Source organism: Alosa alosa, chromosome 19 (assembly GCF_017589495.1).
Source record: "Alosa alosa isolate M-15738 ecotype Scorff River chromosome 19, AALO_Geno_1.1, whole genome shotgun sequence".
In the NCBI taxonomy this organism is placed as follows: domain Eukaryota; kingdom Metazoa; phylum Chordata; class Actinopteri; order Clupeiformes; family Clupeidae; genus Alosa; species Alosa alosa.
Window position 1 is genome coordinate 6,837,286 of NC_063207.1, and position 15,440 is coordinate 6,852,725.

At 41.8% G+C, this 15,440-nt stretch overlaps 3 protein-coding genes across 3 annotated transcripts in view; 2 read left to right on the top strand and 1 right to left on the bottom strand.

The window, feature by feature from the left end:
* Positions 1-1,264, top strand: part of adpgk2 (ADP-dependent glucokinase 2) — a 12,634-nt gene extending 11,370 nt beyond the window's left edge. Inside the window, exon 6 of the mRNA XM_048227794.1 lies at positions 1-1,264. This exon is cut by the window's left edge and continues 1,821 nt beyond it. The gene's annotated coding sequence lies outside the window, so the exon portion shown is untranslated.
* Positions 1,265-2,709: 1,445 nt separating this feature from the next.
* Positions 2,710-4,173, bottom strand: LOC125284071 (left-right determination factor 2-like). The gene is made up of 4 exons (XM_048227795.1): positions 3,883-4,173; positions 3,518-3,758; positions 3,164-3,403; positions 2,710-3,034 (listed from the first exon to the last, which is right to left on the bottom strand). The coding sequence occupies exons 1-4, from the start codon at positions 4,145-4,147 to the stop codon at positions 2,710-2,712; spliced, it is 1,071 nt and encodes a 356-aa protein (XP_048083752.1). The 5' UTR covers positions 4,148-4,173.
* A 5,656-nt stretch (positions 4,174-9,829) lies between these two features.
* The window catches only part of cdc42bpaa (CDC42 binding protein kinase alpha (DMPK-like) a), a 94,188-nt gene continuing 88,577 nt past the window's right edge, over positions 9,830-15,440 (top strand). The window contains 1 exon segment of the mRNA XM_048227796.1: positions 9,830-11,220. Within this exon segment, the coding sequence (XP_048083753.1) occupies positions 11,043-11,220 (178 nt within the window). The 5' untranslated portion in view covers positions 9,830-11,042.

Sequence of the window (15,440 nt, forward strand, 5' to 3'; positions counted from 1 at the left end):
ATGAGTTTTTTTTTTCTAACGATTTGTTGAGGTGAAGCACCCAGTGAGTGGAGAGGAGGGAGAGATTCTCCTTATCTCACATGTCACAGGCATTTGTACTCTGATGATGACCCTGAGCTTTAGAAAACCTTGATGACTGACAAAAAAATGCAGCTACAGTTTACAGTGCACTCTGGGTCAAGAAGGTGTTTGTTTTCTTCTCTCTCTCTCTCTCTCTCTCCCCACCCCCCTCTCTGTCACATTTGTCATCGACTGCATATATATATATATATATATATATATAGCGCCTACCTCTTGTGCCTGTTTGGAGAAGAGGAAAGTAAGTACAGTGCAGCGTTTGTGATGCCCAAGCTGTTTACTCCCAGAACTACTCTTGTTGGGACTGATCAGCAGAAAGCTAGGCTAACTATAGATGTCATATTAAGAGTCTTTATTGCAGAGCGCTGTAGGGCTGGGCTGTTAGGATGTCGGGTGGGGTGGGCGCACGCTGTGTCCAGTCGGATGTCCACCTGGTTTTATTTTTACTTCTCAGGGATCGGCGATGTGCACGGCTGCTTCAGCCATAAGTACTTGACTGCATTAAAACCGACTGAGCTGCTTGCATGAGAACAGCTGCCACCGACACTTGCTCCTCTGTGTGTGTGTGTGTGTGCTTGTGTGCATATGTTTGTGTGTGTGCATATGCATGCTTGTGTGCGTGCGTGCGTGCATGCACGTGTGTGTGTGTGTGTGTGTGCCTATGTTGTATGTATCTATTACATGCAGGCTAGCAGTGTGAGAGTTGAGTACAGAGTGTGAGGTATGGATTTACAGACCACTGGTCAGGAAAGGAAATGCTATTTATAGGACCCTGGCAGACCAGAGCACCTCTAGGTACTTACTGTTGCCTCATCATAACCACATGAATTACACCTCACTTATTACAGACAACATCCAAGGCTGTCTTCCTCAGGAACACCTTTGGTGTAGCCACAGAACTTTATCTAATCTGTCTCTTGGGGAGTTGCTTTAAGAAACCGATGTGTCCAGTCCGGGTCAGGTATTACTGGACGGCTGCCTCTTTTTTCGGATCTGCCCTATTTATTTATCTAGTTCCTATTGTGCTGCTGTGACATAGAGAGCTTCTAAGTCTGCCTGTCTGTCTGCCTGCCTGTCTGTCTGCCTGCCTGCCTGTGCGTGTCCACAACAGGCTTGGACAGGAGATGTGTGTTTGTGAACGAACAGCACGGACCGATCAGAAGGCAATAAAGATTACCACATTCCACTTCTCTCGTGCCTGCGTGATGTTTTGTGTCTTGGGTTTTAAAGCATTGTTTGTTTGCTCCAAGGGGCGAATATTGAGACTGTGGTGTAGATGGCCATAGATCCATATTTAAAGATGGATTTCATTCAGGAAAAGAAATCATTGAAAAATGCAATTTTTGTTTGTAGTCCTATTCGCTTTGGACAAAAGCGTCCGCTAAATTGCATAAGCATAACCATCAACGCTAATGTTTTCCTAAAGAGCAGAGCATTGTGTTGTTTATCAGAAGGATTGCTTTTCTTTGGCCTGGATATCTGCCCAGGTAGGAGGGATGCATCCTCTCAGGTCAAGTATGTAGTCCCATTTTGGTCTCATTACTGCACAATGGAGTTTGTCCATTATTACTACTGCTAGCCTACGGTATGTCTGACCCAAACACATCTCTCCTTTTAAGACTAACCCTTCTTCTTTGGCCCTTGAAAGTGTATCAAAGTGGTCGGCAGATATTACATATGAACTCAAAATATAGTGAGCAAATGTTTAAGAACAATAATAAACATTTTAAAGTAGAAGTGTAATAATGATATGGAAATTATAGTCATATTTATGCCAAACTTTAGACAAAAAAATATTAATCAGAACATGCTCAGACAATATTAAGAATTGTTGATCATGCTTTGACCATTCCCTTTATATTCCACAGGATTGTAGGCAATGAAAATCTTTGGTCTGTTTCATTAGACCTAGGCCTACAAAAAGACATTCAAATATTCACTGGTAAATTTGTATTACTGTATGTTAAGTATGTTAGGCAGAAGTTACCTTTTGGAAGCTAACATCTGTAGCTTCTATGTTTTATTTAGAGCCTTAACGTTTCAGAATATGTTTGATAACGTGGTGTATGCCTACTTAATATCTAAAATGACCAATGTACTGTGAGTGTACAATGTAGGCTAGGCTACAATCTACAGTGGTGTGGCGGTACCTAACCTTGAATTTGTCGCCCCCTGGTGGTTATAGTTCATCAGTGAAACTGATTCTTGAAACGCACTGCATTCTCTTCGAACAAGCACTAATCCATTGAGAAACACACACACTCACACACCATTACCCCACACACACACACACACACACACACACACACACTCACAAGCACACAATAACAAACACACACTATGCACACACTCATTTACATGCACAAAAGTAGGGGATGGAGTAGGAGATACAATTAATTCATTTTATTCTTAAAGATGCCATTTACACACAACGAAAAGACCAACGCTTCGAGAATGCAACATTCATGTGAAAATGCAACATGCATGCAAAAATATAGCCTACATTATTTATATTAATTAAATGTAAGTGCTCATTGTTTACATGGTGCAGGGAAGGTAATAACCTCTGCTCAAATATACAAGTACTGAGTTTCTGTATAACGTCAATCTGTTTGGTGCCATGTGTTGGTCCTATGCCATAGAGCCATTGTCCATGGTGCATCCGCATTTCTCCACGATCATGTTCGGAAATTCGGCCACCTCGATTTCTGTATGGTTTCCTCTCTTCACAAGGTACATGATGGGCAGTGGCGCGCTTTCCACGACCGCGCACGTCCGCTGTCCGTATGCATAACTGCGCTTGGGCTGCTTGCATCCCCCGGCGCATCGGAAGGCCTGGTACCCGACGGGTTCAATGATCCAGTACTGCGTCAAGCTCATCTCTCGGAAGTTGATGAAGTGCTCCTCTCTGCAGCACATGCCGTTTCCTTTGCCAGATTTGCAGTCTCCTCTAGACCTATAGGCGGACACAGAGGTAAACATTTAAGACATGATTGGAACAAAAACGGTAACGTCGTTTATGTTATAGGCTGACTTCGAAACTTGATTTTCCTTGGTATGTGGTGCATGCACTAAAAGTGCTTACCCAAATTCTTCCAAGTCCAGGGTGAACAGGACTAGTTCTGGTTTGCTAGTGCTGGCGCTGGAGGGATCTTCAGTAGCAAAGCGCACAGTCCGCGCCATCTCTGCAGCGTGGGTGCCAGGCCTTTCACCTTCGATCCACACTTCCAGGTGCAATGGAGTTTTACGCTCAGTTTTAGACCAGTACTGAACTGCTTGCGTCACATCAAAGCTTATCCATCCAGACTCGTGAATTGGTACCAACCTGTCAATGCAATGAAAAGAGAAGAGTTATTATCTGAGATCATTGTCCAGTCATTTAGCTTACCAGAAGTAGCACCCCAGCTCAGTAAAAACGCGCAGTGGAAATTGGGGTTACCTTGAGTCTACAAGTGAAGTCCTGTTTTTGGCATTCGCCAGAGTTTCAACCCAGTAGATGCTCACACGGGCGTTTTTGATTGGTCTGTTGCTCTTCTTCTGCAGAATGGGCATTTTGCGCGACGTTTTGTACAGTTTCAGTTCGGCCATGGTGACCTCACTGTTCTCTGGAATTCTGCTGTCCATGCCAAAGGAAAGGCGCTGTCGTGTCGTGTCCGAGTACATGACCTCTCCAGAAATGTCTGTGTATAACAAAGATAAAAGAGTGACATTTATTATTAGATATTAAATGCATGTAATACGTATTAGGCTACATCTGAACAAAACAGGGTTGTGCAACATGATGCATATGATGCGCAAACCTACCTGCGCTTCCATGAACGCCACGCAGAATCCCAGCCAGGCTGGGAACAGACCGACGCCTGCGTTTGTTGTGGAGCTTAAGCATGGAGAGGTACTTGTTCTTGATGTGAGCCGGAACAATAACATTCTCCAAATCCCTCTTCTGGATCCTTGGGAGTTCCGTGAGGCCGAGTTTCTGCAGCATGGCATCTCTCATGTCTTCTTCTGTAAAACCCACAGTGTAGGACAAGAGAGAGGCGAGGAACAGGAACATCACTAAAGCGTCCATCCTTCAAGTGTGGGAGAGTTCTTGGTGTTCACCGGTGTTGTGTGCTGATGTCCTGTTCTATCCCGCGGCTTTATATCTACCGCGTGCCACCCTCGACGGGCACTTAGCACGTTCCAAATGGGGGTGGCGACCAATGTCAGACTTGAAGACTTCAAAGTCACGATCCATTTGGAGACTAATGGCTCACCGTTAACCTAGTAAGCACTGTGTTATCCCCTAATCGAAACGTCTGATTTTTCATCAATATTAACAATATTATTATACTTTTTTTTAATTTTAAGTTAATATGGACCTACTCGAGCTGGTCTAGGCCTATACAAATAAATCCACATCAGGATCCTTCTGATTTATATGTGAAAATAACCATCCTCAAGTTCACTTTTAAAAATGACATTTACAGTGACCTGAATGTTCTCCACCTAACAAATAGGCTAACCTAAAACATACAAAATCCATGGATGCATTAATGATTTTTTTCTTTTTTGCATGTGTAATATACGCATATGTGCTTCAGACATAATTGTTCATTTGGACGAGACGTTGCCTAAATACTCATGTCTGGTCCATTCACTTCTGGTGCTTTAAGGGTTCGTTATGGATAAGGTTGAAGTGTGTGTATTCTCAAATAAGTAACCTTTTCAGGGGAGAAATTATGAGGTAGTCAGACGCTAATGTCATGGGTGGGTGGGCGCACTGATGTGGATTGGGGTGGCCGTTCGCAGAGGGGTGATTATCTGTTACTATTGCAGGATCCACCTTGCCTTTTTTGTCGCTGTGGCGGAGATAGGCTACACAGGTCCGTGTGTTCCAAAAGGACTCCTCGCAGACTTTGTGTATTGGCGAACCAGCCGCGGCTCTTGAGATGTCGGACTCAGGGGACACAGGAAGACCTGATGACTGATCAACACAAGTCAGACATCTAACTAAATACGCTCACACAGCATGTTAATCACGTTATTAGTGGTATTTATTTGTTGAGGTGGGGAATATGCATGATTCAACATGTAATGTTTTAACAGTCAACATGTTAGTAATAGAGGCAAAATACTGCTTGTGTGGTCACTATTAAACACGTAGGCTAAATGCATTTGCACTTTTACTTGTTATGAGCGGAATCGTAGTAAGAGCAGCCAGCTGCTCTTGTTGCCTGCTGTTGCCGACTTTACAAACCACTAGAGCAGCAGGATGGTGACTGAGCACTCTCATCGTTTAAATATGTATAGCCATTGTTTGGAGTTGTGGCCGTAAAGGAGACTAAATAGTCTATGAATAGGCAGGCTATGTTTATACTGTTACCAAAAAGGACATTAATGTCGTTTTATTAATGTCATGCCACTGACAATGATAAACAATTGAAACATATTGCATGGCAAGCATTTTCCTAAAAATGATATCATTCAGACATAAAATATGCACCCACAGACAAAAAGGGAAAATTGAATATTTGATCCTATTAATTGCATTTAGTTTCACACTAATCTCAGGTCATTAATCACTAGCATTTGTAGGACTGTTCTAATCTCCCGTTTGACACCTCTGTGCTTTGATACGGCTAAAGATGATGCCCGAGGCAATACACAAAGTCGCTCATTAGTAGATCCAGACCTAACGTAAGACTTGACAGTCGCTCCTCTATCCATGTCGACTGAAAGCAGCTCAGGAGGTGAAAGCAAACACTGCCAATGGCTTCACCCCTTTTAATCAAAATGGCCAATTCCCTGGCCTTGCATACAACACGGGAGGTGTTAATGAACATTTTGCATTTGCATAACAACATTTGTCATCTGAAACGGGTAAGTATCGTCCAGCGCATGTCAAAGTTGTGGTATTACGGTTTCTTATTTTCATGTTCATGAACGGGGTTTATCTGGGTGGATAGTTTTTAGTTTTTTTGTTTTTTTTTAAATAGTTTTTTTAGAACCTAAATCCTGGGAAATATTTCATAAGCAAATAATATATATTTTCATCTTTGTTAGACCAAATCTCTGGGGCCATTGCACTTTTACACTTGAGCATAACATTATCTTGACCTAGCTGGACAAAACACAATACAGACCACCAACACCTTTGCTTAAACAAGTGTCTCAACAACCTTGGTTAATAATTACTTACACTATTTTGAATACTCACCAATTATAGTTTAAGCATGAAGAAGACAACAGTAGTGGCTTAAACTCAGATCTCTAGCAAGTTTGTTCCCCTTGGCAGATGGTCCTTATAATTAGGAGGGGTTCCAGTTGCATATTTACAGATGAGACCACGTAGGGACTAGATCATGAAGTTGGTCACTTTAAGCTGACCACAAGTAAGCCTAACAATATTTCAATAACCAAGTAAACATTTCAAAATATTTTAACATTTGTGGAGATATGCAAAGATGCTATCTTAGAGTCCACATACATTTGCTCATCCACATACCTGTAGTGGTCTACCTGCAAATGACCCATCATAGATTACCTTTCACAGCTTTGATGTCTTTGCAGAGGACCTCATGAACTCATTAAGGTGTGGTGTCTAGTGGGTTTGGCCTGTTGGCTAGACACTGAACAATACTTCAGGGGAACACACAAAGGCCATCTCTGCAAACTAATTTGTCTCTATCCCTGACATTCTTGTCTCCCCTCTGTACTGGACATTACAAATATCCTCAGTATTTTCCTGTATATTACATCCTTCTCCTGTCCATTCGTTTTGTTTGTTGACCTTGTGTGACCCAATATAAGTTGCGTTATCATTATGGAATTATGGTTTAAAATATGTGATGTTATTACTCACCAAGCAACCTAGGATTTCATATACATAACACCTTATGCTATGATGTTTATGGTCTTGTTTATGTGTGCTATATGTTGTACCTGCTGTGAAGTCTTGTTTGTGTGTGCTAGATCTATGTGTTTGTGGGGCCAAAGATGAATTTCCACAGCAGTGCACAATAAAGACTTCTATTCTATTCTATTGATGATGATGATGATGATGATGATGGTGATCACAGAAGTACAGAAAGACAGTATTCAGAAGCTGTCTGGAAAACAGAAAAGGTTTGCATTTTGGACTGCAGCCACTAGGGGGACAACCTCTTAGATAGTACACCATTAATTTGAGAGTCTGCTTCTTTGAGAGTGAGGGGAAGTGTGACAACACAATAGGGCCACTGGACAGCCCTTCATTTGCCCCAGACAGGAGACACACTAACCAGCTCAAATAAGGTTGCACAGTCTGGACGCTGCCTGGCCTTAGATGGACTGCCCACTCTCTGTAATCTAATGCATACTTTTTACATTTACATTTGGCAGACGCTTTTACCCAAAGTGACTTACATACGTCAATTATTACAAGGGTCTTCACGGAGCACCTCAGGGTAAAGTGCAGCAAGGAATCGAACCCACAACTTTTTCTGCATGCTATAGCCCGGCTCGTTATCCACTGCGCTACCACCGCCCTGCCAACTTTCATACTGCCAAACACACTGATGCTATCAATGCTATTAACAGATGCATACTGCTCTGCATATTTATTCATACTTTTCTGAAAACTTTAAGAGAATGTTAGAGATTCCCTGCATACTGCTGCATCCTGAGATAAATAAACAAAATCAAATGAATAAACTTGTAGGTGCATAGACTGTGTAAATGGTGCACACCCATACTGTGATTCATACATGCATGAGGTTCATATAAATGCATGCAATGCCTGCCACAAAGCATTGCATATGACAACACTAAGTTGCTCTCTCTCTGAGCTGTCCAAGGAAATTCTGCATGTCTGTGTGTATGCCTCATTCTGGGGTTGTATTGTAATCCAAAGTATTAGACCACAACTGACTAGACTGACTAGTTCAACCTCCACAACATTTAGTCATTTGTGCACATCATAGTAGCAAATTCTCCTTCCTCTGAACAAATTGAAAATGCTTTTGGACATGTATCAGTTGCTTTCATACAATTCTCTGCTGTTAACTATACTTATGGATGCTGAATAGTCGTTCCCTATAAAACTAATAGTCTTCATTTCATTGCTTGAGTCATTACATACAAAATTGTTGAACTAGTTCTGTCACAATGCTGTAGAATTGCAGAGAGCATACAGTAAAAATGTGCGTATTCAGTGTCTTGTACTCACTTACTCCCCTAACTACAGCAATGTGTAACTTAGTTTTCAAATGGCTGTACAAGTAGTGTATAGTGCTGTCTTGAGCATGTTCAGGTAGTGTCACCTTTTTTTCTGCCTTTCTTTTTTTGCATTGGAAAACACTGAGAGAACTGTCATAATGAAAACATGACAAAGCCATTTGACTATCTTGTTCATAAACAATGGTGTCAAGACTTCTCATTTTGATGACACTGACAGTTTCATTGACATGAATTTGTGCTTTTGAGGAATGGACTATCCATTTTGAGCAAGTGACGTGCTTTTGCAGGTCATCCACTAGGTTTTGCAGTTTGCACTAATTGTTTTGAGAAATGCACTAACTGCTGTGCAAATGTTAATAGTGATGTGAGAATAGCACCAAAGCGACTGAGAAAAACTGTAATTTTGTTATATTTTCTGAAGCATCAGCATCAACAAGGCAGAAAAACCCAGCATTATTTAATACTGAGTAGGCCTATTATAACATAACTAAGATTTAACAAGGTATAAGGTAGCTTTTCTTGCTTAAAGGTGCTATATAAATTAATTTTAATACTGCAATTCGTTTTTTTTTTTTCAGTTTTTGCTAGGGGTTTTCTCTGCATTGCTTAAAAAATCAAACACAAAAAAATAGTGGAATGCATTTGGAAGTTCGTATCAATATATTTTCACTGTGCTTTTCAGATGAAAGTGTTGTGCTTCTGCTGCTGCTGCATTGTTATTCCTGGCATTGTTGCAATAGCTATGAAACCATTATTCTGAGAAAAAGCTCTGTCGAGATTTGCCATACACATTTTGTCCTCTAGAGAGCACACTAAGTCTGTAAAAATGGTCATGAAATAGTCATGAAACTATTTGGAAAGTCAACACTAGTACAAAGAGGCATGAAGCAAGTGTTCATTTGGTGTGTTAATAACGTATAATTAACGATTATATTATTTACATAATAAGTAATATTAAGTAAATAAGTAAAATTAATGTAATCAATCACAGCAGCCTTGGTCTATATATTTCCCTAAGTAACCAGTACCATACAGTATATACAACTGTTATCTACTTACGTTATTATCAGTTTCTCTTCTTTCTGTTTTTAACTTGATTTACTGATAATTAGATTAGATTAGATTAGATTAGACTAGATTAGATTAAACTTTATTGTCATTGTACAGAGTACGTACAAAGACAACGAAATGCAGTTTGCGTCTAACAAGAAGTGCAAAAAAAGCACAAAAGTGCAATGTGATATACAGTACAAAGTATAGGTAAGTGGTGCATAGACAGGACAATAAATATAGTGCAGTGTAGACAGTAGGCCTACAGTTGATTAACAGAAGGTGGTTTAGAGTAGTATACATTACATATAAATATGTGTAGTGCATAATATGGTTCACAAGGTGGTGTTTAACAAAGTTTAACTAGTTGTACAGTCGGATCAGTTTTGACCTTTGTCTCTGAAACGATGCTCTCTGAATGCCTCTCCTCCAGTATCCCTACATTCCCTGAAATAAACAGCAGCTGCTATGTGTCGGCCGCCATATTGGTCTGGGATTTTGCTGCACCGCAGTCTGTGGAGAAGCTGGCTCATACGGGGAGGTCGTCAGGAGGCTGGAGTTGCTAGTTGGAGCTACAAGGTTTTGGAAAACGCCGCAAAACCTGCTTTACTCCTTCTGCCATGGACGGCATATAATGTTTTCACGACGAATGGAGCTATTGTTCATCATTATCGTCTTTGGGTACCAATGAAACTTGGCTGACATGGTGAATTGAGATGAAATCGAAGTTCCTTGCTGGACAACCAGGAGAGCTAACATTATTCATACTGATGGACCTAACCCAGCCAGGCGACGTATTAACTCAGCAACTAAGTTAGTCCGGAGTTTTAGTTCAAACCCTCGCGTTTACACTAGGCATATTTCTTATTTATGTAATAAATTAGACTTAATGTTCTGTGTGATTTATCCATGAGCTAATGTAACGTTATTTGATATGTGTTTTAACCACAGTCAGTGTCGCTAACGTTAGATAGCATTGGAGAGCTACAGTCAGAAAAGCTATTCTTCAAACAGACAGTAACGTTAACGTTAACTGAGCTAGCAAAGATACTACGACTAGGTTAAATCATGACAGATTTATTTTGTTGATGCACAGCCTGTTCACTGCACGCAAGTACAGTTGGTGAGTCAAAAAAGACGAATTAAGTTTTTGTCATGAAATGAAATTCAGGAGTAAGTGAGGATATTGACTTGCCCTTGCACTGTTTTGTACCCATAGTTAGTAGCTTGCAAGCTAACTAGCCAACTGCCAGTCTAGTCGCCAAACAAACCAACTGGTCAATGTATTTTAAGTCTGTGATAAGTAACGTTAACGTAGCAAGCGGTAGACAGCTTAGCAGTCTTGGCACATAAGCCGGTGGATAAAAGGACCTAAGAGGCGTAACCACAATGCAGAACCCCGTCAATCAGTAGAATTACGCGTTATTGCCTTCATCACTGGAATAGTTGCGACCTGTCATAACATTTCAAATATGTAACTGGCTGTCTAGAAAATAAACTGCAACAGAAGCCCACCTTTGCTCAACGTGTTAGCTTACTGCTAACGTTAGCTAACTTCAGGGGGATGAGTCGTTTGTGTTAACGTTAGCCAACATAACGTTTATCAACGTGGCTTAGCTAATAGCTTACAGCTACCTCAGTCGCAGAGTAATAATATCACTCTGGATATTAGGACACCGTTTGACTGAAGAAACATCCTAGGTTCGAGAGCAAAAATGTCGGGGGAAGTTCGTTTGAAGAAGCTGGAAAAGCTTGTCCTGGACGGTCCTGTCCAGTCCAGCGGACAGTGCTTCAGCGTGGAAACGCTTCTGGATATTCTTATTTGCCTGTACGACGAATGCATCAACTCCCCGCTCCGAAGAGAGAAGAACATATCGGAATTTCTTGAATGGGGTAAGTATTTTCATGGACAGTTTGAAAGTGCAGCCAATCCATACATGAAATATTCCACTCTTTGTTTTTGCAACACCACTTCAAGTCCCATGGACTTGCAGATATTTCTGAGGCACACACATCTGTGGTACCCACCCAAAACATATGGGCAAGTCTTACACACGCAGTCCTCCCCTGGCCTGTTCTCAACTGTAGCAAAAAGAGTACCAAAGAATCTGATGACTACTGATGTTCTTGGGTAGCAACAACAGCATTAACAGGGGAGTGGTTATGAATCTTGATAACAGTTTGCCACACTAGTGCAGTGCACTCCACCTTTGCTGTCACCTGTGATAATGGCAGACTAGTCCAACAGAGAGAGGGCTACGGAAACCCAGAGATGCTCAGTGCCCAAAAGGTGAAGCGATCGTCCTTTTCACCTGCCCATACCTGGTTTCAGGTACAACGATCCACCTAAAATATTGTATTAACTAAAAACTCTGTCCTGAATACAGAGTCCTTTACACCTGCTTATGTCTGGCTTTATGTAAAAGAGGCTGTCAGGCCCTTAACCCAAAAGTATTACAGTGTAGAGCATCTCCTGAGTAGCGCTGACTGTCTTTGTGTTGGGTGGTTTTAGCAATGTCCTTCTAGGCAAGTCCCTCCATTCGGTGGCCATATTGCAACGCTTTTTGGGCACTTATCGGGCATCTATTTCGGGTAGAACTGCGCATGTGCAATGCTTCACGAATCACAACACACCAACATCGCTCCAGCTGTGAGAACACATGATTGGTATGATGTATTCACAACATACCACATGATTGGCACGATGCACATGTCAACTTTTGGGGGTGGAATATGTGTAGACGACTGCCATGTTTGTGTTACGAACTAACCCCATACATTTCTATGGGTGATTCTTTGAGTGCTGTGTCTCCTCATTAGAAAGTCTCTGGTTTTAGTGCTAGTGTGTTACACTGTTCTGCTCTTGTGCTTGGGGGCACACCTGTTATGATGTCATGCAGCATCGTAAAGTGCTACAGAGGTGGCCGTGAAGGTGAAGTGATCTATGGGGTTGTATTCAGCGTCATGGGAATAGCTTGAGCAGTACATTTACAAGGGGAAGACTAACTTCAAGTTAGTAACTTGTTTATGAATGTCCTGGTTAGGGATGTAACGGTATGAAAATTTAACCTCACGGTTATAGTGACCAAAATTATCACGGTTTTCGGTATTATCACGATATTTCTAAAAGTGTGTTGAATATGTTTAGAAAGCACTGATAGGCCTACACAAGCTGAAATAGTTTTCAAAAAGTGTCCCGTTCACTTTTTTCTTCATGTTTAATTGGCTATGTGCTTATAGCTTAATTTACCCTACCATAACTTGGAGTTTGCTATTTCTGTTATTTGGATGCAATGAGTGAGACCAAAGTAAGCGTTCAAAATAAAACTTTAGGCTACTGTATTCTCCTGATAACGTGAGTGGAATGGATTTAATGTGGACGTGAACATAAAAAGACGCAGAGTGGTTACATGATACAGTACACATTTTGCGGTGAAAAAGTTCCGCCTTTTAAAATCAGGTGTAGCCTAATCCGATTGTAGTTAAAAACAGAATCAGTAGGGTACCAGTTTTGTTCCATTGTACCAGGCCTATTGTATGTCAAAAGCAGGCTCGGATGAAGCTGGGAGGGATTAAACACACGGTTTCCACACCGCTGTAATCAACAGTGATAATCATGATGTTTGAAATGAAAACGGTAATTATTATCGTCATTTAAAACATTTTTATCGTGGTTTACCATTATACCGGTAATCATTACATCCCTAGTCCTGGTAGACTACCTGTATGTTGTGTGTGGAAAAACCCACCATGGTTTTAGATTTCTGGAGTGTGAACATTTGGTAAACACATGGGAAAGGTTGTGACTGGGAGGCATGAGAGGTGTATGTGTGTGAAAAAGAAAATTATAGACCAGAAGGCTCCAGCAGTGGCAGGTGATGCCGAGGACTGCAGAGGATGGTTGGATCACAGGTGTGTAGTCTCCTAGCTTGCAGCTGAGCCCAGAGGTGTCGACTGTACTGCAAAGCAAAGTTGGCTTACCCAGGTAACTTTGGGTCAGTCACTGCTGATCTCCAAACAATATGCCACTTCAAAAACAATAGATTAGATTACATTAGATTAGATTAAACTTTATTGTCATTGTGCAGAATACAAGTGCAGAGACAACGAAAGGCAGTTTGTGTCTAACCAGAAGTGCAAAAAAGCAGAAAAAGTGCAATGTGATATACAAGGTAGGTGGTGCATAGACAGGACAAATGATATAGTGCAGTGTAGACAGTACTATACAGTTGTTTTCAGAAGGTGGTTTAGAGTAGTATAAATTAAATATAAGTATGTGCAGTGTATTAGCAGTAACCTTATAAGAGCAGAATAGATATGACAATGTAATATGAACAATGTATGAACAACAAGTACAGATGTACAGAAACAATAGGCCTATATGCAGTAAAGTGTTTGTCTGGAGATCAGCGGTTACTCCCAAAGTTTACCAGGGTAAGCCAGTAACCTCGCTTTGTAGTATAACACTCAGTATGCACTCATCCTAGCGCTGCACTCTGTCTGTCGGATGAAATCTGACAGCAGTACAGTCCAGTTCAATTTGGTCTGATTAGTCCGGTCCATAGTCCAGGTGATTTTGAAATAGGTAAATCTGTTTTTTTTAAGAAGGCCTCCTAAACGTTTACATGAATGTTGAGTTGTTGATCTGATGTTGCAGAGGTGCTGAATGGCTTAATCCGTGAGGTCATGTCTCTGATTTGGACATGCACATCAGTGCCAGATATGCAGTGTAGTGTAGTACAAGGAAAGGTTATGCGCACATGCCAGAGGGAACATGCACTGGGGATTCTGTCAAGCAAACATGGACGCTCTGGGCTCCTTTTACATGCTCTCTCTCTCTCTCTCTCTCTGTCTCTCTCTCTTACACTCACTCTCTGTCTCTCTCTCTCTCTCTCTCTCTCTCTCTTACTCACTCTCTCTGTCTGTCTCTCTGTCTCTCTCTCTCTCTCTGTCTCTCTCTCTCTTACACTCACTCTGTCTCTCTCGCTCTCTTTCAGCTTGCTTGTTTCATATTTTGATTCCCGGAGGATTCCATCCAGCGAGTGTTTGGCTCGAGGGCTGCTCTGTAATAGCTAGTTACATGCCAAGATCCAAATCCCCCCCACCACCACCACCACCACCACCACCCCTCCTCGTCTTACTCAGTCAGCTCCCACACCCATCCCTTACTTTCCTCCAGTCCCATGCCTGCGCCCTGGCTTGCTAACACAGATTTACCTGTAGAACTGCACAGCAAAAGGTGATTTGATCGTGGGGATCTGTCTGTCATCTGTGTAAGATTGAAGTCTTCGGCTTTATAATGCTTTTATGTAAAGCTGAGTGCGCACACAATGCCAAACAATCGCTGCCAGATCTAGCATTTGTCCAGAACTACTCCCCTCCACGCACACGCACACACACACACACACACGCACACACACACACACACACACCTAACGAGTTGTTAACTGGTCAGATCTAAACATAATTTGTATTGACTCCCCAGTGCTTAAATGTGATTCTCCTGTGGGGGTGTTGGTGTCCTGTCACTGCATACTCTCATCTCTCCGGCAGCCTTGCGCCCTGTGGCAGTTAACATGGACACATGGAGATGGATGAGCCTGATTGGGTCTTCCTGGCTCTAGCAGTCATGTAGACAGTGATGCATGCGTACATGCATGTGACACTCTCACTCACACACACACACACACACACACACACACACACGCAGAAAGGCAATGCACACACACACACTGAGAGAGAGAGACAGATAGTCAGAAAGGCCAAGCATGCACACACTTTGTGAAGTATGACCCTGAACAGCCGAGTTGGGTGTAGCATTACAACCGACACACACACACACACACACAAAGTATTTGACTACACACACACACACATATTGCGTACTACATTCATACATTCACGTGTTGGGTGTGCCAGGTAGCTGATTGTACACAGTGTCCCTGGCTCTTTTGATGATGAAAAATGTGCAGTAATTTGGGTTTTGTCTTGCGTGGGATTCAAGGAAATGCCTTTCCAATGGTCCTTGTTTACTTATGAATGTTAGTTGCTGTTCATTTCCTGTACTTTTTGACCAAGATAAGCTGAGAAAACATTTGCATGTTTGTAGACAG